This window comes from Alligator mississippiensis, chromosome 1 (genome assembly GCF_030867095.1).
Source record: "Alligator mississippiensis isolate rAllMis1 chromosome 1, rAllMis1, whole genome shotgun sequence".
Classification (NCBI taxonomy): Eukaryota; Metazoa; Chordata; order Crocodylia; family Alligatoridae; genus Alligator; species Alligator mississippiensis.
Window position 1 is genome coordinate 6280173 of NC_081824.1, and position 21999 is coordinate 6302171.

Below are 21999 nucleotides of genomic sequence, written 5' to 3' on the forward strand. Positions count from 1 at the left end.
CTTAATGCACATAAAGTAAAAAGCACATTTTTAAGCAATGCTTTAATGTGCATTAAAGGAGGCTAACGCGCATTAAAGCGCATGTGCACATACGCCGTGTATGTTCAAAGCAGTCTTGTACAACATGGGTGCACAGTCTGATGAGTCGATCCCTGGTTTGAAACTGGGAAAATTTACTGAAAGCAAATGAGGTGCAGCTCACGTTATGCAAAACCAGCAACCTCTTGCTTCTTAAACACATACTTAGTTCTATCTTAACATTTCTTTTGTGCCTCACTGCTTTTGTTTTCATCCTCACATGAAACTCTCATTGGGCGTTTATCAGTATTTGCTTTCCCCCTCTGAAGGGGAGAGATTCTTGAAAATCTTAGGCTGCATCGCACTCCTGGTCTTGAGGAGGGTGGGTGGGTGGGTGGGGGTGTGTATTACTATTACCTCCATCAACACGACTAATTTCTGCTTTCCTGAGTGAGAAAAAATGTTACAGTTGGGGATGCTTGTTAGTCTAATGTAAGAACTCCTTACACTTTGCATTTTTTTATATTATTAAATGGACACTTCTTTCAGTACCAATTTACAAACAATAAACTCACAGCGTGGCTTCATCAGACCTGAGAGAAAACCTAATCTTAAAAAGCAGAAGCAGCAGCAGCGAATGCATTTATATTTAGCAAGGCAGGACAATCACTAAATGTTCTAATATAACTGGGAGTTTACACTTCTCTTTTTCCTTGGAGAGAAATCACAAGACCAAAACTAATTCACTTACATCTGGGGAAGCCTAGCAAATATTTTCAACTTAGCGGGGCACAAGCACTAGTCCTAATACTTCCACTCCCCACATTATTTTTTTCTTCAACTGTGATTAGGCTCCTGGCTCCATAAACATTGCAGGAGGTCAAGAATTAAAAGAGAAGACAGAAAAAATAAAGATAAAATAATATTCCATCCAGCAAGTCTTTGAGGCCGCAACCAACACGCTAACATCATTTCTTACTGTCACCTACACAAATGCTTTGTCACAGAGGGCTCTTATCTCCATCGTCTCATGACTATTTATCATGCTCTATACATTGGCGTTTAATCGCTCCCCACTCTTCCCTTGAGTGCAAGTGCTTACACCAACATTCGGGTGGCAGGAAGGAAAGTGCTATGCAATGTTCATGATAATTTGAACATTTCACCTTAAGTATTGTTAATGCTCATGTGCTGAAGGCTCTAAATATCAAGGATATAGAGGGGATTAAGGCATACAGAGGATTTTGAATTTATAGAAAGGAGAAAAAAGGCTAGGTCCATGATTTAATATTCAGAATGGCCCCCGTCTTCGTTATTTGAGGCATTCATCACATAACTCTGCATTTAATACACTCGCACTCCACTTCTAATCGCAGTCAATTTCCCTGTCTGAAGGGCATAAAATCCCCCTTAATCCTCTCATCCATGGATATTTTTTTTAAAGTAAGTTCTCAATTTGCATACAGCCTGATGGTTTATTATTGTCTCCAGAGTAGTAATCTGTGATGCATCCAGCTATCCCAGGAATTAAGCTGAAGCCCTGTAAAAAAGGGCAATGAACTTGGCCTATTTACCCACAAAATACAAAGAGCTATCCTGACAGCCATTATCAAGTGACAACCAAAGGAAGTGATGGGTATTTTTCTCAGCTGTCAAAGAAATGCAAACCTGTGCTATCTCCTCTGTTTTTCTTAATTTCTCTTCCCAGGTCACAGTCATTTCCTGGATCAGTTTTTCAGATTCCTCCAAGCGGTCCTTGAGTTCTGGCGATTTCATAGCCTGCAAATAGAAAAATGGAAAAAACTAAGCTCCTTCACATCAATATTTAGGTTTGTCTGCTCTATAAAGGACCAATCAACTTCAAACAGGTCACTAAGGGAAATTTAAAACCCCATGCTTGACTGCAGAGTGTTTATCTCCCTCGGTATACTTAACCAAATCAAGTAAGGGCAGGTGTTATTATGAAACGCTTGACATAAAAGGTGAATCGACCAGTTAAAGGGGTTTACATGAGAGCAGAGAAACTTCTTTTCAAGCTCTACGTTTAAAAAGGACCTGTATATTGCCATGAAGAACTCAGCCCAGGTTACCGTATTTACTTGATTCTAAGATGAGGTTCCCCCTCCATCTAGCACAGAGGGAAAAGCCCCTTGTCTTACAATGAATGGGCGGGGGGCAAGTAGTTGCTGTGTCCCAGGCTCCAGCCCCTACCTGGGGTTGGGGTTGTAGCAGCAGCTGCTGCCTGCCCCACACCCCACCCTGCTGTCTTTGTACCCTGCCATCTCTCCCTGCAGCCTCTTCCCCTCTTCTCCCTCCCCACTCCCTCCCCTCTTACTGTCGCTCCACATTTCTGGCTCCATGCCTGGTGCAGCCTAGGGCACCGAGCACAGCTCCAGCCTATTGTGCTCCAGGCTAGAAGGGGAACAGAGCCTGCCACAAGGAGCAATGATAAAGGGGGGGGGGAAGAAGCAGAAGGTAGGTGGCAGGGCCCAAGGCTGTGGGGGGGGCAAGGGAAGAGAGCAGGCACAAGCCGCTTGATCTCCCCACACTGCTTGCCGCCCTACAGTGGTGGTGGGGGGAATAAATTAAAGACGACCCTCCAATAATTAGCTTGTATACATGGACAAGTATAAATTTTCCATATATAGAACCTAATTATTGTGGGGTCATCTTACTTTCAGGGCTGTCTTAGATTTGAGCAAATACGGTAACTCCATTTCTGTGTTATACTCAAGTCTACACTTCCTCTGCCTGAAGAAAGGTGTTTGTACCCAAAAGCTTGCAAAGAAGAATTTTTCCAACTATGTGAGTTGGCCTGATAAAAGATATCGGATTTACCCAAAGAACCTTGATCTACTCAAGTCTAGGAGTCCATCTGGCTTCATTTAAAACAAATAGAGATTGTAAGGTACTGCTAGGGCTGGCCAGCCATCGCTTCCTCAAGAAGCTCTCTCACAAAAGCCTGGTTAAAACCCCAGCGACTGTTAACATGGACATTAGCATTTAACATGGTTAAGTTCTTGGCTCTTATGGTCACTTGCCCCTACATGAACTATTTGAGCAGCTGAAGCATTCCCATTACTAGTCCCTACATTTGCAGCATGCAGCAATGGAGGCAAAATAATCCCAGAAACATGCTTAACGCTAGAGACACATCCTCTTGATAAATCATCAGAGCCCAAGTTTATTGGTCTTTTTTGACAGGGGCCTATATACTCTCACCCAAACACTTTGCTGACAAGCAAACAGGATTTTCCCCTTTAGCCACCTGGAACTGGGAGAGAATGGTGTTTATTGCATGTAATCTCGGTAAGCACACGCTCCAAGCAGCAGCCGAGTCTCCCAATGCCCGAGGAAGGGTGTGTGCGCCCAAAAACTTGCAAAGAACTTTTCCCCAACTATTTAGCTGCTCTAATAAAAGATATCACATCTACCCAAAGAACCTTGCTTGCGCAGTGCCATGTGCCTGGTTTACTTCATTCAACAGCAAGTACAGTTTTTACGGTAGATTGTTTCTCCCCATATATTTGCCATTTACAAGACAAATGCATCATTAGTCTCTTTTCATTCCATCCAGGAAGAGCACACACCAACTGCTGAAACCTCCTTAGCCTGACGAAGGGTTTTTGAACCCAAAAGCTTGCTTAATAACTATTCTCCGACTATTCGGGTTGGTCTAATAAAAGATATCAAATTCACCCAAGGAACCTTGTCCGTCATTAGTCTCTAGGTGCTTACATAACGTCAACTGATCAATGCAAGTTAATTTCCCATCACATGGCCTTCCACACCCCTCCATCCAAATCTCCTCCCAAGGAAGAGTCTTAGGTAAACTGAACCCTAAACAGACTGCAGATCTATCTGACCACAAGATGGAGCACATGCTATGGGTTGAATGAGTTTTCTCAATATGCTTTATACAAGCCTAAGTATCCAGGTTGTAACCATATCGGTCTAGAGGCAAAAGGAATCAGAACTCGTGGTAGAGGTGATCTCTTTTATTAGACCAATTAGATTTTTCCAAAAAAGAAAAGAAGTTAAAGCAATTAAAGATTTTTTTTGCAAAAATCTAGTTGGTTTAATAAAAGATATCACCTCTACCATGAGTCCTGATTCCTTATACAAGTCTAGGAACCTGACACAACCCAACTGATCGTCTGTCTAGGTAAAGCTTGAAGGGAGGCTGTTTCAAATACCCCAGATCAGAGAAAAGAAATTCACAGGTCCAAGCCAAGAGGATGAACTATATGCAGACAGGAAAGTGAAGTCAATGCTGCCTCTTGAACAAAGCTCAAATATGCCTTGTGTGAATAAAGAATAGATTAAGCAGCAGCAGCAAATAGACCACGAGGCTGGACAGCAATTGCTTTCAAGCTCTAAAACTGGTTTACCGATTTGCTACGACACTGGGTAAATCACTTAACAGCCAAGTTTTGCCATCAGTAAAATGGGGATTATACCAATCACATAGCAGTTCTGATGCTTTTCTGATTAGCTTGCTGAGGTGTATGAGATTAGTGCTAAGCATTATTAGCCACCTTTTTTTGGTTGCTGTGTCATCCAGAGATACTAACATTGCCTATTTGTCAGAAAAGAATACAGAGATGTTGCAGACAAAGGGGATCAAATTCAGACCTAAGAAAGCAGGTGCATCTCCATCCTATTTGAATTACCTGCTTGCCTGATTTTCCAGTTCAGCAAAGAATTGCTGATTGATGAAGGGGGTCACCCAGAACCACATTGTGGAGTTCATTTTTAAAAAAAGGCATCGAGAACCCTTTTTTTTTTTTAATCTGACAAGTTAAAAGGGAGAATAGGATGGTATCATACTTTTCCACGAAAAAAAAGGAAAAGGTCAGATTTTGTATTGCCACAACTATCAGAGGGATACTGAGCCCAGAAGGAACAGTACACTGTATGCTCTAAATTTAGATACGAGCCTCTGAGCACACAACTCTTATGACCGTCATAATGGGTCACTCAACATTTTGTTTAGTCTGGTTTTGGGTTCTTTTTTTTTTAAGTTTTACTTCTGCGTAGTTGTGTAAGGACAAGTAGCTCACTTACTAAGGTAGCAAACTCAAAGGGAAACAAGACAACAAATGTCATGTTTTACCCTTAAAGTGCAGTCTATTAGCTACAAGCTGTGAATGCTTTGCATTTGGGGTCGATTCCATTGGGGTGGAAAGGGTGGGGATTTAACACATGGGAAATGAATAATCATTTATGACTTCATCACACCAGAGCAGGGGTGGCCAAAATGTGTGTGGCCGGGGACGGTGGCAGAAGTGCTATGGGGCTGGCCCTGCATGCTGCCGTCATGTGTGCCTGGGGACTCGGGTGGGAGTTTGGGAGCTGTGGCTATGGGGTCAGGTGGGGCTGGCCCTGCACACTGCTGCCATGTGTGGCCGGAGACTTGGGCAGGAGCATTATGGGGCTGGCCTCACAGCCTGCTGCCATGTGTGGCTGGGGACTCGGGTGGGAGCGTGGGGAGCTGTGCGCTATGGGGCCGGGCAGGGCTGGCCCCATTCGCTGCACTGCGCACCCCAACCACACTCCCTACACACCCCATCCACTACACCTACACCCCCCTCACTATACCCACACCCCCCACACACACTCCCCCCACACCCTCTTAACCCCCCACCACATACAAGAGGAAGACAGTATTTTGAGGCACTGTGCAATCACCTCTATATGCAAACATACACAAATCATGACAAATATTTTTTGAAATTAAATTAAAATGTTATAATAGATGTTTGATTTTTTTAGTATATAATTTGTTTTTTTCTAGTTTCAAGATGGCACCCCCACACCAAAAGGACTACTTCTGGGGCATGGGGAGAGACTTCACATGGCAAAGATCAAAGGTTAGGGATGGGACTTCCATGCCAGGATGGCGACCAGGGGGCGGGGCACCAGTCAAGGGCGGGGACGGATGGGTACTACCCTTGCAGCCCCCGCCAACTCACCAAAATTCATTGAGCAGCCCTCCAGCTGAAATCCTTGCCCACCTCTGCTCTAGAGAGCTAGCTTCCACAACTTTGGCATTAATCCCTCTCTATCAACCATCAGCTGAAGATAAAATCAAGACAAAACCGTAGTGTAAACGCCCAGTACTTACAATTCTTGAACCACTTGGAAACTTGTGGTTTTCATAGGGATTACTGATTTCTGGGAATCTAATTTGAGATAAGGTCTAATTTGATATTGGTTAAGGGAACCAATATCATGCATATTCAGCATGATCAACTGTTTGAAAATGAGGCACTTGGACATCGCTAGTCATTTCTAAAAACCTCAGGCGGTGAGCCGCTGTGAGGAAAGCAGCAGTACCTTCGTTTTGCAGTGGGAAACAGAAATAACTGGGTTGAAGTCATAATCGCAGCAACTCCCATAGCAAACCTGGAACGGGACCCAGATCTACCCTCAATCTTGGCCTCGTTCTTTAAACATTAAACCATGCTCCCTCCATGCTGCAGCTCAGAAGGATGCCCAGATCACCGCGAGTACCCAGTCTGCAATGCTGGAAGGATGAAACGATTTACCACAAAATACTGTTAAAAGATTTTAAAACTGGGAGGCAAGTAGAAGCTCTCCGGCTGTATTTACATCTTGCAATGCTGCAAAGGTGCTGAACTCCTGCGTGGTTAGAGAAAGCCCCACCTCTAGTCAGCAGAGGCCTTCATATGTCTGTACGTCTGCCTTCCTTCTCGATCTGTAAGCTCAGATCTAATAAGGTGACCTCACAAAGACGCACAGAAGGAAACACGCCTTTGTTACTACTCCACTATTCAGAAAGAGCTGCATGCAAAAAAAAAAAAGAGGAGAAAAAAAGATAAGGTGAAGAGAAATGAAAGATAATTCCTTAACCTGCGATTTTTCCCAGGAGACAACGAGCTAATAATTCCTTACGGATGCTAATTTTTCAAGCCCAGACCAAAAAAAAAAAGAAATAAAAATTAAAGAGAGATCTGGCGAGCAGCTATACAGCATTTCAGCAGCGTGCAGCAAGCGGCTGGTTACGGCTACTACGTGTTGGCTATACCTCTGCCTTGGTGAGCTGTTCCCGGAGTTTCTCCACCTCCTCCCTGAGCTCCCGGATGATGCGGGCATTTGGATCTTCGTTCACCACAGCATGGTTAACGATGTTTTTGGCCCGATCTGCGTATCTCAGCGTGGAGAGCGTCTCATCGTAATTATCTGCTGCTGGGCTGACGGTTGCTACCATGGCGGTCTTGCTGTTACCACCAAGGCTGTCCTGTGAAAAGGCGGAGGATGTAAAAATTCAACGTACTTGTATAGTGAATAAAAACAGTTTGGACTCCTTGAGGTCACCGGGACCCAGAACTATTCACCCCAGCTTCTCCCATTCAAATCCAGGCTACTCCGGTAGCAACTAAAACTGGTTGTATCAAAAAGCCGTTTGGCCTGTGAGGCATGAATTGGTCTACGTACCATCTCCCGACACAGGAAAGTCCGAGTGTTTCTTATAAGACAAAATGTTAAAAGTCTCCCAAAAAGAATCAACTCCCTGCTGTTATGAATACTCCTTCTCTGGTCCAGATTTTCCGCATTGCAACAGAGAGCAGCAATCAAAGGATGGGAACAGGAACGCATGCACACGCACACATCCCTACCTCATCTCAGAGGCAATCCTATTGAGGATATTTAGGAAATATCAGGCTTGCAGCAATTGCCAACCACTTTTAGTCTCCGATGGCAGGCTACTGCATTACTGAACACTTTTCTTGTCCTTAACAGTCCCTTGTGAGCGAAGAGAAATGTGCCTTTTTCTTGTCTATTTTGTATTTCACTGGGTGAGACAGAGAACTTCAGTCTCCAGAGCTGCCAAGCTGATGTCCAGCCTCAGCGGGATTCACTCATCGTCTGAATGAGCCCTTTTCAAGGGCTCTGCCCATCCCTCCACATTAACGAACAGGCTAGCTACTTTCATAAGGACTAAGTTCACATTTCTAGAAAGTAATGGTAACCTTCCTGGCAATCTCACGGGGACACCTGCATGCCAGTGAGGTCCATCGGGGACTGTTTTACAAAGAGGCACCGATATCACATGCAAGCTATACTTTGCAAGTTAGAGTCAGAAGAAGTTTATACCAGTTAGTCCTGGCACTTATCCAATTGTTATGCATTTTTTAAAAAAGCACACTGTAAGACTTTTCCTTGTTTTAAAAAGACAGCCAGCCATAGTTTTAATTAGCTACAGTCAAAATCGAATCGACTCTGTTTAAACACACATCGGGGGGAAAAAAATGTCTTCAAAAGAAAAAATAGTAACTATTCAAAAAATCTTCCAGGGGGGAAAAAAGTGGATCTCTCTTTAAAAAGGGGCTGCTATTACTAGAGTTGGAGATCCCTATTCTCTGTATCAAATGAAAAAATTGTTTGGGACAATGGAAAGGGGACGTTATGCTCCCTGAGCTGTAACTACCTTGGTTGCTGCAGCACTAAGTTTCCCGTAACTCCCCACCACGGAGAACGGGCTGCGTAGTAGTTTTCAGATTCGTTCATAAATTGCTTGGAAGATTCAGTGGCTGTTTTGCTGGTTTTAAATCTAAGCCTTTCTTCCAGGATAACACAAATTAAGCATGAAGGCAACCCACTAGGTCTGATCGCCCATCCAATCCTTTGCCAGCCCAAGACTGTCCACTATTTTTTTTTTTAAATCTGTGTTTTAAAGTTGTAATAATTGAGAAAGATCATTCTATTTCAAAGCAATTAATACCATTTTAAATTTCTACTTGGAAATGCCATCCTGTGATTTTGGGCTGAGTTTTATTTTGAACAAGAAGCTGAAATTCTAGTACTCGAAATGACCAATTCTCCAGACAAACACACTGGGAGACCCCAAACTGAACAGAGAAGCGTATAGTCCACTGAGGCAAGAAGAAAATGAAACGTAACATTTTGTAAAAATGACCTAAACCGCAATGTTTTTGATACGTTCAAAAACATATTTTTGTCAAACCATTGAAGGAAATATTTTGATTTGGGTGGAAAATTGCAGAATTTGCAGAAACTTTCCTTTCCTTCAGAATGATTTTCCAGTGAAAAATTCCCATGCAACTATAAGTTTAAATAACCTGTGAAGTCTAGGCATCATGGAAACAAAGTCTCTATTACCAATTTGTCTACCGATTTAACTTATTAAATATTGCTGTTAAAGTTGCATACTAATGTTCAATTAAGTTTTCATTCAAATCTCCCCTTCAAACACTTTTTTGCTCTGATAACTCCAAAAACCTGTTGCTGTGCTGAAACCAACCTCTTTTGTGTTTACCAATATTATTTCTGTGTTTCCTGATGCTCTGCCTTGCCTCCATTTGTCTTACGCTTGCATTGTAAGCTTTTTGGGGTGGAGATTTTTTTTTTAATTTAATGTTTATATGGCATGAAGTACAGCAGTGTCTGGGGGTTCAGGCCTAGGCTTCTAGGCATGAAGAATAAAAACCCACCAGCCTATAGGAATGCATTATCCTCATCTCTTCCTTCCTGTGTGCCTGAAAAGCTGCTACTGCTTTCTTTGCAAATCACTTTGCCTTGCAAGAAGGCTGCAGTAATGCCAGCATGTACTGACACTGCAATGGCTTGACAGCGTAGGAAATCCAAGAAGCACGTCTCCCCTATTCAACGTCCTCTTCCCCCGCCCACCCGTTTCTAGAATGGCTATACCCGCTTTCAGAAATTAGAAATCACGCTCAGCAAGGGTTGGCAGTGTTGTGTCTGCTTTGGTTTAACAAGGAAAATCCAGGCATTTTTTAAGCTCCATAGAAAGTCTTCATGGCCTGCACTTTGGGAACGTCTGCCTACTGCACCAATTAGCTTTAAAATAAGGTTAATTAATCTGTCAGCTGAATTGGAGCTCTCCTCTATAGGCTGTTACAGTGGCACAGCATGGTTCACAACCCACCCATTATTAATTTTCTAAAGTACCTCCATTACTGTGTTGCCTGTCCAGGCCCAGTTCCAGGCCATCCCATTCAGTTTTATGTACAATTCTTTATTGTGCAAGTCCCCTGGCTCTTTTCAGGCAAAGCAGGAAGAGCGAATGGGGAGCTAGACTCACAGAATGGATTTATAAATCCATCTGCAAAGGTTGATCTTAGTATGCGATCCAGGTGGATGAAGGATGGATATAACTGCATAGGGAGAACGGGAAAAGAAGATGACTAGAGTCTGCATTGGTGCCAAGAGTATGGGAATGTGAATTCTTAGAGATTTCCAACAAGCCAGTGGTACTAGAAAATACTTCATGATATAATTGTTGTTCCACAGAGTAAAGTGCATTAAAATAAAATAAAATTCCCCCCAACCACAGCAGGACGGAGAAGCAAAGCTGGGGACATGCAATAATGTCATCGACAAAAAAACAGTGAAAACCCTTAGGAGTTCATCAGCAAACGGGTTGTCTTTTCTGAGCAAATTCACTACTACACGCTCCTCCTTTCACTAGGAACAAGACTGCGCCCCTGACACTTTCCCTCCCAGGATCTTCGAGTACGTTCTTAACACGAATGGCAAGATTTTCCGCTAGCGTGAATTTGAGTGCCTGCATTACAGCAAACGGAGTTACTAAAAACTTCCGAAGCCAGCTGAAAACATCCCGACAACATTTAACATGAATGAATGTTGCTGTGCCGGTTTCAGAAAGTGGACAACGAGCTGACCCAAACCCGCACACCTGGGAAGAAAACCCTGAAGCCCCAACTCTCGCCATCTATTTACGGTAGAATCCACAACACGCTTCTCCAAAAGAGGGAAAGGATGGCCCTTGCTTGAGTCTACAGCAGCGACTCTCAACCTGTGGCTCGCGACCCAAAAGTGAGTTGCAAAAATATATGAAATGGTGGAGAACAAACTTTAAAAAGGATTCTCGTTTCAAGAAGAAAAACGTGGGGAACCGTGGCTTGGCGCACCCCTACCCCATACACTGGGGGACTGGGGCCTGGGGATCGATGCTTACAAATGGGTCCTGGTACAAAAAAGGTTGAGAACCCCTGGGCTAGTGGGCTTAAAAACAGCACAGTAAGCAAAGACAATAGTCTGCAAATATAAAAAGTATACAGGCAATAGCCAAGTAATATGGCAAAGCGGGTGCTCCCTCACTACTAAAGAATAGTCTTTCCTTTTGTGTCATAATGAAAAGGAAAACGTGAACTGTCCGAAGTTTCCAATTGTGGGCTTCTACAACAATCCTGCTTCATTTCTTGAGCTTTAATTGCATTTCCAAGAAATGCTCTTACTAGGATCTGTTCAGAACTTCCCCCCCCTTAACGAAGTTGCACTTAAATGAGCTTGTTTGTAAAATTAAGCCCGTATCTGGATTTGAACGTGGCTGAACGTTAACAGGACAAAGGGCATTTGCTCGGAACAGGGCAGAACAAAAAGCGGGCTTCTGTTTCTGAGCCAAAGCGCGTTCTGCGCACGCCATTGTCATCTTTGCTACAATGGACCAGGCAGGTGCTAAACATGAATCGCAGGCTGCTCGCTGGATTTTGTTTAGAAACTAAATCAGCATAACTAATCCCAACAACAACGTGGGAAACCCTGCATAAAGGTTTCCACTTCTGCTTCTTCAGACTCCGTTACAACTGCACTCACTGCTGCAGAAAACTGAAGGACACTCTGAACGTAGCGGACCACAATGGGGCACAAAGGCAAAGCGTACTTGTATCACGACAGTAACTACATACACAAGAATACATTTCCACGTTACTAAAAAGCTTTCCAGGAAGTTGCACAGTGAAAAAGGATTCGCTATCCAGCCAGAAAAACAAAATGCACCACTTCTGCTAGTCTATTCAGCTTCTTCTCTACAACCCGCACCACCGTAATAGTTGGGATTTAGTATCAGTTCACTGATGAAGCAGTATTGCTGGAAGATTTATTATTCAAGCCTGAGAAAGGCAGGACTTGATATGTCAAACGGGGATATTTGACCTTTCATCTTGCTTCTGCATTTAGCCCAATAGGTAAATCAACTGTGATGAAGTTCAACTTTGTTTGGAAATTTCCCTATGGGAAAATTTCAAGCATCTCTGTATCCTGCAGCTCAGGTTTTCATATTTGCAAACAAATTATAGGAAAGTACGATTCAAACAGGTTTAAAGAGATCACTAGAAATGTTGTGCGGGTGACGAGGCAGAATGCAGTCCTGCAAAGGCTAGAGTCTAATCTCAGCAATCGCCAGGTACGAGGGCTAACAAAAATGACTCACGGTAAAAAAATCTGTTTCCTTTTCCAGCTTACATTTTTGTACCAGTAAGCAGCAAAATCACCCTTTGACAGCAAAAGGAAGTAAGGGAGAAAGATAATTTACCAAGGTCCGAACCCACTTAATTGTGAAATACTTTAACATTTGCAGTCTCTATGAAAACCAGGTTATTACAAACATCACAAGATAAAACTTGGGTCCTGATGCATCTTTGGGGTCTGAAGCTCCATAATCCAACTAACTCCAATACCCAGTCAATCAGTCAGTCTGTAGCAGGTAAAACTGTAAAAGGATTTAAAAGATCTCTCTCACTATAAGGAAGATAATCAATTGACTGACTTAAATGGCATCATTCACGCTTTCTCTTCATCTAACAGTGGCTTGTTCAGAGAACAAAAAAGGAAGAGGGACAAGGATGTTCACACTGTCCTCAGCTCTCAGCCCAACATGAAATATTTGGGCTAACACCAGCTTGTCATGCTTTTACAACCTATGGCAAGAGGTAGCAGATGCTACAAACAGCGTGCATCTACACGTTCCTCTTTTAAACATGATTAGCCTAAAATGACCATGTTTAAGGTGCATTAAGGGTCCGGGTCTACACATGTGCACCCTTAATGCACCTTAACAATGGCAATTTTAGGCTAATTGCTTTTAAATTTGATACCTCCATAAAGCAGGTATAAAATTTAGGCACAAATAGTTAAGGCACCTTAAGGGAAGTGTAGGCACCTTAACGCTGTGTATGTCGACAGGGCCAATTGTGTCCAGGGGGACTGGAGGCTCTCATCCCCTCGGTTGCCACTGGGCTGAACTGTCCAGCTATGCTGTCGTGGGTTCTGGGGGGCTGTCCAGGGTGCAGCCCAGGGCAGGCTGCCAACACATTCGCCCAGCAAGTCGCGTTAAGGCAACTTAAGGCATGCACATGTAGATGTGCGCCTGAATCACCTTAATGCACCTTAGACTGAGGTGCATTAAGCTTAGGTGCATGCAAATTCACCTGTAGACACACCCACACAAAACTAAAGGCCCGTGATTCTTTCTGGACATACATGGGAGCTGGGATGCAGAAACCTGCTATCTCAGTTTCCCTTTACACCTCACTGGCCTTCACCTAAGGTCCTCCTAGAGCCAGTTTCATTTTTTTTTTACACTGTCTTCATTGCAGACTCTTTTGCAATATTAACTGATTACAGAACTGCTTGTTTCATAGGAGGGCAAGTGTATGACTGCCTCTGAGCTCACCCCCAGAATGCGGTTAGAATATGCTTTGTCATTACAGCCTTGTTGAGTTCAAGCAAAGGGCTAATCATCTTATTCAATATCTCTGAAGTTAATCATGTCACCCAGGACATTGTATACATTGGGCAGAGAGCTTACCAGCTCCCTTCTGCCTGGCCTCCCTCCCCAGAGACTCCAGGGTGGCAGACCCGTGGGAGCCCACAGGCTGCACTTCAACCCCTCACAGCTCAAATGCAACCCGTGGAGCCCCAGCTGGACATCCCTGCTTTATGCCCTTGTCCATCACAGGGTTAATTTTAATCAGGGCAGGCAAAATAATGTATTTAGTCTGGGAGGACTAGATTCAGCTAATCCTCCATACACAAGGCTGCTTCATGTAAACTACAAACCCAAATTAGGATTATGGAATAGTGGTATTTTAATTGCTTTGAAGGAAAATTTATCCCACTCTTGTCCTACCCCCCACCCTCAGCCCCTTCCTCTCATACCAGATACAATACAAGGACGTGACTTACTTTAAGTAACCAAGTGAGCACAGAATCACGATAGGGAACAAATTTGTTCTTGTTCTTGCCAGCAGCTTGATCAGCTAGGGCAGAAATCACCAGCCCAAGGGTTGTGAGGGACCTGCAGGAAGAGTAACCGGCCATTAAGAAGTGGAAAGATCTGCATCAAGAGTGGATTTTTAAACTGGGCTTCCACGAACACTCAACTGCTGCCCAGTCCGTGCCAATGTTATTTTGGCAGTCAAATGATTTTTTTTAACTTGGAAGAATTATCATTTCATTGGTATCGACCCTATTAGCAACTACCCAAATGTACAGCTGCTTCAGTCCCCAATATACCCACATCATTTGGGCAAAATTATCGGCTCTGCTTAAGGATTTCCCATGAATGCAAGTACAGATGTGAGGGGTCAGGCAGAAAAACAGCTGCAAAAAAAGTGAGCCAACGCCATCTCCATTCAGGCTATTCTCTCTGGGTACAAGCTATATTCTTATCCAAGTATCATTTTTTGGCCTTTACAATCATGCTTTTGCATTAGATGACAATCGTTAGCGGAAACATAAGCAAAACATTAAAAATGTAGCATGTGTATAGATCACATTAAAATATGGAAGACAATTTTTTTGCGGGGGGAGGGGGAAAAGCCAGGGAAGGAACCCCCTGGTCACAATGAGTACTTTACAGAAATCTCATTGAGTTAACCATGGGTCAGAGGTTTGTCATACCTCTTTCTTTTATGGCTATATTAATGAGACAGTTGAGGAGGGAAGAGGAAATGTTGCCAATAGCCTTACTTGTTAATGTTGCTTCCTTCCTTCAGCCTGTCACCTGCAGCTCCCGTCTTAGTCGCTCTTTCACTGCCTGCCAAGTCCACCAGACTCAGCTTGCCCACCTTCTCACCTGATGTCTGAGGAGATCACGGGACAAAAGTTACCATTAAAAACAGTGACTCACCGTGAAGTTCTATAGTTGATCAAGGCTTCTAATAAGAATCCAGGGGTGTGTCTACACGTGCATTTAAACTGGCTTAAATTTACTGCACAGTAAGTGGGAATAAGCCGGGGTCTACACATGCAGGTGTTAAAGCACATTAACTATGTGTGTGGACTGATTCAGGAATAAAGTTAATCCCAAACCAGTCCACACACACAGTGTTACTGCACAGTAAGACGTTCACACGTGCATTACTGTGCAGTAACTAACTGAGCATAAATTTAATATCTGCATGATGCAGGTATCAAAATTTACGCTCAAGTTGGCATAAGTCACCATACTGACTGTGCAGTACAGGCATGCACATGTAGATGCACACCTGCACTAAACAGTAATATTGGTTACTGCGCAATAAATGTGCATGTGTAGACGTGGCCTAGGCTGCATTCGTTACTTTAGGCCTCCTATCCAACAAGTTTGAACAATTACAAACAAATGCATAACACAAGCACATTGTTCTGAATCAATCCTATTGTTTTCAAGAAAGCAACTAAAATGATAATAAAAGGATACACCAGGAACTCCAAGAGTGCAACCCATTCACCGGCTGAAGGTACCAGAAAAAGGGGAACAAAACCAGTATCAGTCAGTGTAAAGTAAGGAGGGTGGTAGTGGAGGGAACCCATATGCAGTGCCCCAGGGGTCACAGACCCGGATGCTCAATCTGATACCTCTGTCTTGTTTCAACTCGAAAATGGATTTCTTTTTCAGAGGTTCTACAGACTCCTAAATCCTAACCTTGCCACGTACTCAGGAGGCATCGCTCTTTGAAGATGAGACTGAATAAGACAAGATGTGTGTTAGAATTTAATGCTTTAAGAAGGACAGAGGTTAACACCAAAGATACCAGTAGTGTTTTCCACATCCCTTCCACAGACCTTCTTAAAAAAGAGATAGAAGGCAAGGCAGGTTGGCTGGTATCTTAAGAGACCAGCCAGTTCAGAGGTATGAGCTTTTGTAGGCAACAGCCTACTTCGCCAGATGCTAGCTTAAAACGCCCTCCTGCCGGCCAATGTCAACACAGATTTGTTGCCTCCTTGGGATGGGCTCACCCTGTAGGAAGCCTCACTCTGTACAGGAGACCCCAGAGGGAGGGAGAGGATGCATAAGTACCAAACCCCTAAAGAGATAATGCTACTTTTGGGGTCTGAAGCTTGCAGCTGTCCAACTTGACACCTTCCCCTTTTGTGCTGGTGTGATCTCTGCCTGTGCTCCAGCTGAGTGAAGTAACTCATGGCAAGGAACCCTTACTATATTAAACTAGCAAGGGTGGGAGGGTTTGGTGGTTTTTATCTGGGCCAGAGGAATGAAAATTGGTACGTGAATCATTTTCAACTTTGCCTTTAGAAAAGCCACAGGCTCCCCAGGGGACTAACAGTAGAAGAGTCCAGCACAACTCAACATATTAAAACTAGCTGGTTTAGGCAGAGAGTTTTCTTGCAGGTTTAGAGAAAGTCAAATGGAAAAGTACACGCGTTTCCCACCAAAAAAAAAGGAAGGCAGAATTGGAGGAAAAACACACCTGTTCAAGAAAAATGCCACTTTCACATTTCTCAAATGTTTATAAATATTTAATAAAGACAGAAGTGTATTGTAACACTTTCAGCAATACATTTGAAAATATTCCTGGAAAAAAGCCAGAATGAGGAAGTTGTACAGATGCCCAAAGATTTATTCATTTTGTAGCCTGCTTTCAAGAAATATTCTCTCAACAAGGAGAGCCAGTTGTCTATTCAGACATTTTCCCCAAACCTCTACTTTTGCCTCTAAATGTCAGGTGCTGTTTTCTTCCCCCTGGCCTCCAAATTGATTGCAAGCTCTTGCTTTAGAAATAAACGTTTTGTGGTTTCAGATACCATGACTGAGAGAGAGATCCTCATCAAGTCTGCTATGACTTTGGGTGTGCGGTCATTATAGCGGTATATGGCAGACTTCAGGCTCATTTGCTTATCAAAGCATCTTTAAAAGCTTGGTTTTGCCACATGCGTGCGCAAGCAGATTAAAATCTGTTCGACCACAGGAGACTCTTGCTGTTACTTACCCCCGATTGCACGTCATACAGGGTGTGCGTGAGCGTGATCTTGAAGACTGCGTGGGACCGACTGCTCTCCTCATTCATGTTGGTGGCAGCTACCGTCCGGGATTTGTTACCCTCAGACATCAGCGACTCTATGTCCTAAATAAAAGTTTTTGCAGCCTTTACTCATCTGCAATCTCATTAACAATTTTAATAATACAACAAATTGATAAGTACAGTAAATGCAGATTTCACACTGGCTTGGCTGCTTTTAGCCTCTAGAAATAATGTCACAATATCTTATTACTATAATTTAAGGGTAATTGATAACAACTCACCTAATTAATTTAAGCAATGCCACTGTCATGTATACTATCCAGAACTTTTAATTTGATCGGGAAAGGGGAGCAGGGGGAATGAGGCTTCATTCTTTTTATTCTTTGGTTTGACTGGCTGCACAGAGCAATAGCTTAGAAAAGCAAAGAAGAACTAAAATGACAATTCATCTGTAAAATGCTGCAGAATTTCAGCCTCACTTTACTTTCTCCCCTGTTTGCATTACACTAACTTTCCTCAATACCTTGCTGCACCACCAAGCAGCCCTTGTTCACTCATTCAAGAGACCAGATGCAAGTAGCTCTTGGAAACGCCTCCACTTTAGAGCTTCAAGGCGTAAAAATAAGCATCTTGCCCAAGGAAGTTGATCCAAGAATGACAAGCTTAGACACCTAGGATTTCTACAGTCAGTGAACACAGGAGACCACCTTCAAAGGGAGACTCATAGCATTTATCATACATTTATAAAATTTATCATACATTTATACATTTATTTATAAATTTATCATAGATTTGCCAGATTGAATTTTTAGCTGATTTTTTAAAAAGAAATTATATTTTCCCAAGCAGGAAGCAACCGTGACCACCTGAAACTGCAGATCCTGCTCCTGCCTTTGGTTCAAGGTACTATGCATCATCACAGATCCTCACTTCATACCAGCTGTGAACTGCCTGCCCAGAGAAGTTTTCCATCTATTGACTCCTCTGTGAAATCCTATGAAATACAAACTTTCATTTCTATCCAGGAGAACTTTTACAATCTTTACTCTAATGCCTGATGAAGGGTGTTTGTGCCTGAAAGCTTGCAATTAAAGACATCTTTTTGCAAATATCTTGTGGGGCTAATAAAAGATACCATCACTACTATGAGTTCTGATTGCCTGATAGCATTTAGACACTTATTAGGTATCTATAGCAAGCTACATGAAACGGTAGGGCACAGGGGTGTGTCTGAACTCAGCCTCCCTTTGGACACCAATTCTGGGCTGAAAATTAGGGACCTCTGTTGTCTTCATTCATTTTGGATCCCAAAATGATCCTTCAGTACCCACAGTGACTTCCATTCTTGGATATGCTCAAGAGGCCAATAATTAGAGCATCCACCCACGAGCTGGGGAACTGGGTTGCAGGACCCCCTCAGGGATTCAGATCCACCTCTCCCACTTCCAAGGAAAATACCCAACCCACTGGATAACTGGCTAGCTTATGTGTCCTCCCCACCCATCCCAACTCTTCCTGCTGGAAGTGAAGCACTGGGCAGCCAAGAAGACATAAGTCACGGGGCCAGAAGGACAGCAGTAAGAGGAAGCTTGGGTCTGCAGTTCAGTGACAAGGACACTCCCTCAGGACGTGGGAGGACTGGTTTCTGGTCCCTGCTATCACTCAGGGAGCAAGGGTCAGAACCTGTTTCCTTCTTCCCTAAACTTTCCTCTTCATTAGCTGCAGTCATGCTCCCTCTTGCTTGTTCTCTTTCAGGCCCCACGGCTTCTGTACTCTTGACTGCCAAGTGGTCTAGTTTCCACAGGAGGCATGGAGGGGACAGCTCACCTCACCCTAGTGCAGTGATTCTCAATGAGGGTGCTACGGCATATTAGTAGTGCTAGGTATACAAACACCTAGCAAATGGCTTGCAAGATACACCTGGGTATTTCAAATAGGAATCCGTAGCGTCAGAAAACTTCTGACCTGTGGCGGTCTTTCTGAGGTCTTTGCAACAGAAGAATTGCTTGATAATTTTTCTGTAGTCAATGAAAGCTAAGAGTTAGCTTTTCTGAGGCTGCCTTGAGTTTAACAAGGAGTGCCTTGAGTCTAAAAAAGGTTGAGACCCATGGGCCTAGGGCTTAGTGCACTCTTCTGGGAGGTGGAAGAAATGAGTTTTAGTCCCCTTGGGCTCAGGAAGGCCTAAGAACCCCAGTCTTGCTTCCCAAACAAATGATCTGATTAAAAGCCTACCGTGCATCACCTGACCCATGTCTGAGTGTGATTATAGGGGTCTGCGTTTATGCTTTTGGTGCCAGTCAGGTATTGGGTGCACACTGCAGAAAATCCTAAAAGATTAGGGATTTAGGTGAACTTTAAAAATGGCTAGCCCATTTGCATTGCAATGGAGACTGGGCGGGAGTTTGGTGCATAAGCACATGATATAGACTGAGTGTGCATGCATGTGTACGTGTACGCACAAGTTCTCTCGGGAACTTTTCAAGCCAAAACAGAGGTGAATTTAAATGCTTAAGGAATTTTGCTGCCAGTGGAAAGAGTTTCACCTCTATTAGCTTTGAAACTTGGATGCCTCCATGAACAATTTGGATCTGGCCCTATGTTACTACTGCTAGGGGTTAGTATAAGCAACAAAGAATGATTAAACCCTGTTCTTCAAGTCTTCTGTACCTTCCACTTTATTTTTTTAAATAATGCTGATGGTACAGGGTAGTTCTCACACGTTTAAAACTCCCTATGGGGATCTCTTAAAGCATATCTTTCTACAGCCTCTCTTAAAACTCCACAGACACAATATAAAAGTTACCTTCACTTCCTTGAGCTATGGCAGCAAGAATTTCAATTTTAAGTGTATTCCTTCCCTACAACTGTGTCTTACCTTGTAGCAAGCAACAGCCAGTTTAGAAAGTCCATCGACATAAGGACCAAAGACATTATGTTCTCTCACTTTCAGTGACTGCCGACTTCTGTTAAAATTAAAAATTATCCAGTTAAGTACAACAAAGACAAATGTGGTCCTGCTAAAAACTCTAGCAGATTTCAAATGCATAGGATGAGACGTTGTAGCTACAATACAAAGCAGAAAGTTAGTATATAGCGTGAAAAGACGCACATGCTCATCTGATGTGCTAATGTTGACAATCCCACAATTCTCAAATCATAAAAACAAATTTCAGCATCCAGGTATATTTGGTGTAAGTTGGGTCTTTAAACAGAGCAACTCTTGGGTTGGGGAGCTCAGGAACACTACTACAACCTGCTGGAAAGATAAACCTTGCATTCTGCTAGGACAGCTGACAGGTAGCCCGTTCGCACATTATGCATAAAGTCTTAGCTCATGAAAACAAGAGTATTATACTATCTGTGAGCAAGAGTTTGTCACATGTACATGGCTTACCCTTTGGGGTCAAGGAGATCTCGAACTTTCTCATTGTAAATTTCCATGTAAGACACTTCCACCTTGAAACTCTGTTCTTCATTTTCCTCTTTCTGTGCCCTTTCAAAGAGTCCGCTGCAGAGTCGAGGGATTAATCCAGGCTGGTCAGCAGTACCCATCATCGTGTACGATTTTCCAGATCCTGTATTTTTGAAGCTACAGTTAGAGCTTTTAACAACAGTGATGCTTGGGATTTTTGGGTGGGAAGGAGAATTACTTTGAACTTTTCAGTGAAAGATCTTTATGCCAAATCTATGTAAAGGGTCCAATCACCAATCAATTAAGGGAAGGCCTCCATACAAGAAAAAAAAAATCACACTAAAAAAGGTAACACAAAAGGTTACTCTAAACTAACAGGACTTATCACAGAGATGCAGTCTTCTCAAGGGCATCATTTAAGACACCTACTCAAGTTTCATACCTGCACAGAAGAAGTAAACCAGTGAAACAAGCCAAGCCATCACTGTTTATCAAATGAAAAATGATGAACAAAGTCCCTCTCAGCTGCAGAGTCAGGATTTTCCATCAAAAAATATTAAACACATGCTAAACTCAAGGACAGTGAATGATCACACAAGAGATACTGATCTAGAAATATGGGAAAGAAGGGTAGCAGGGCAACACAAGCTAGCAAAATTTGATTCCTTGTCTTTGTGGACAAAAACACCTTCTCATTGCAGATCTATAGCAACAAATATTTAAAACACTCAACACTTCTCTGTACTGCTTTAAGGGGAAAAGCTACAATGGCACACAGCCAGCCAAAGAACAAGAATACCATGAGAAAACACACATGCACACGCCCTTTCTCATCACGGGTGTTGCTGTTTCCACCTTGGACTAACATACCCGTCTGCCCATAGGCAAAGATGCATGCGTTGTAACCTTCGAAGGCATTCTGAAGAATATTCTCTCCAAGGCACTTGAAAACAACATCTTGACCTAAGATAAAACAAAAAATGAAGCTGAAGCAACTTTTACAGACCCTATAACATTAAACTGAGGGAGACACCGGGTAGGGATAAGAGGAGGAAAAGTCCAGTAGTATGAAATATATCTCTGTTAATAAAGTTATGCAAGGATGGGATAGGGGGTGCACATCTGGAGTTACTCTGCTGAAGTCATCTGAGGGCACACCTATATGTGCTGTAAGACAAAGCAATAAACTCCGGTGCTTATCACGCCAGAGTTTACAGCTCCCAGGCACTGCATCTACATATGTGCCTGGGACTGTAGCACGCTGAATTGGGTTGAAGCAGCTTTGGCTGGCAGGGGGTCCGAGGGGTCAGCCCACCAGCCCGGGGCACAAGGGTGCGGCAGCATGAGGCTAACCAGCAGGCAGCCCCTGCCCTGAAGCACCTTCGCGGCCCAGCCAGCCCCGTCAACATCTACTAGGGGTGCAGCCATAAAGATATTTTTGGCCAATACCAATGGCAAATTATTAACCAGCCATATTGACTGATACTGATCTGATAGCTGATATGAAGCTCAGTA

At 43.2% G+C, this 21999-nt stretch overlaps 1 protein-coding gene across 1 annotated transcript in view; it reads right to left on the reverse strand.

Moving 5' to 3' along the window:
- Positions 1–21999, reverse strand: part of KIF13B (kinesin family member 13B) — a 178662-nt gene that overhangs the window by 79831 nt on the left and 76832 nt on the right. Inside the window, exons 5-12 of the mRNA XM_006268017.4 lie at positions 21355–21447; positions 20467–20647; positions 19948–20035; positions 17040–17174; positions 14800–14912; positions 14014–14125; positions 7070–7282; positions 1687–1797 (exon numbers count right to left, since the gene is read on the reverse strand). Of these exons, the coding sequence (XP_006268079.2) occupies positions 1687–1797; positions 7070–7282; positions 14014–14125; positions 14800–14912; positions 17040–17174; positions 19948–20035; positions 20467–20647; positions 21355–21447 (1046 nt within the window). The remainder of the gene's footprint in view (positions 1–1686; positions 1798–7069; positions 7283–14013; positions 14126–14799; positions 14913–17039; positions 17175–19947; positions 20036–20466; positions 20648–21354; positions 21448–21999) is intronic.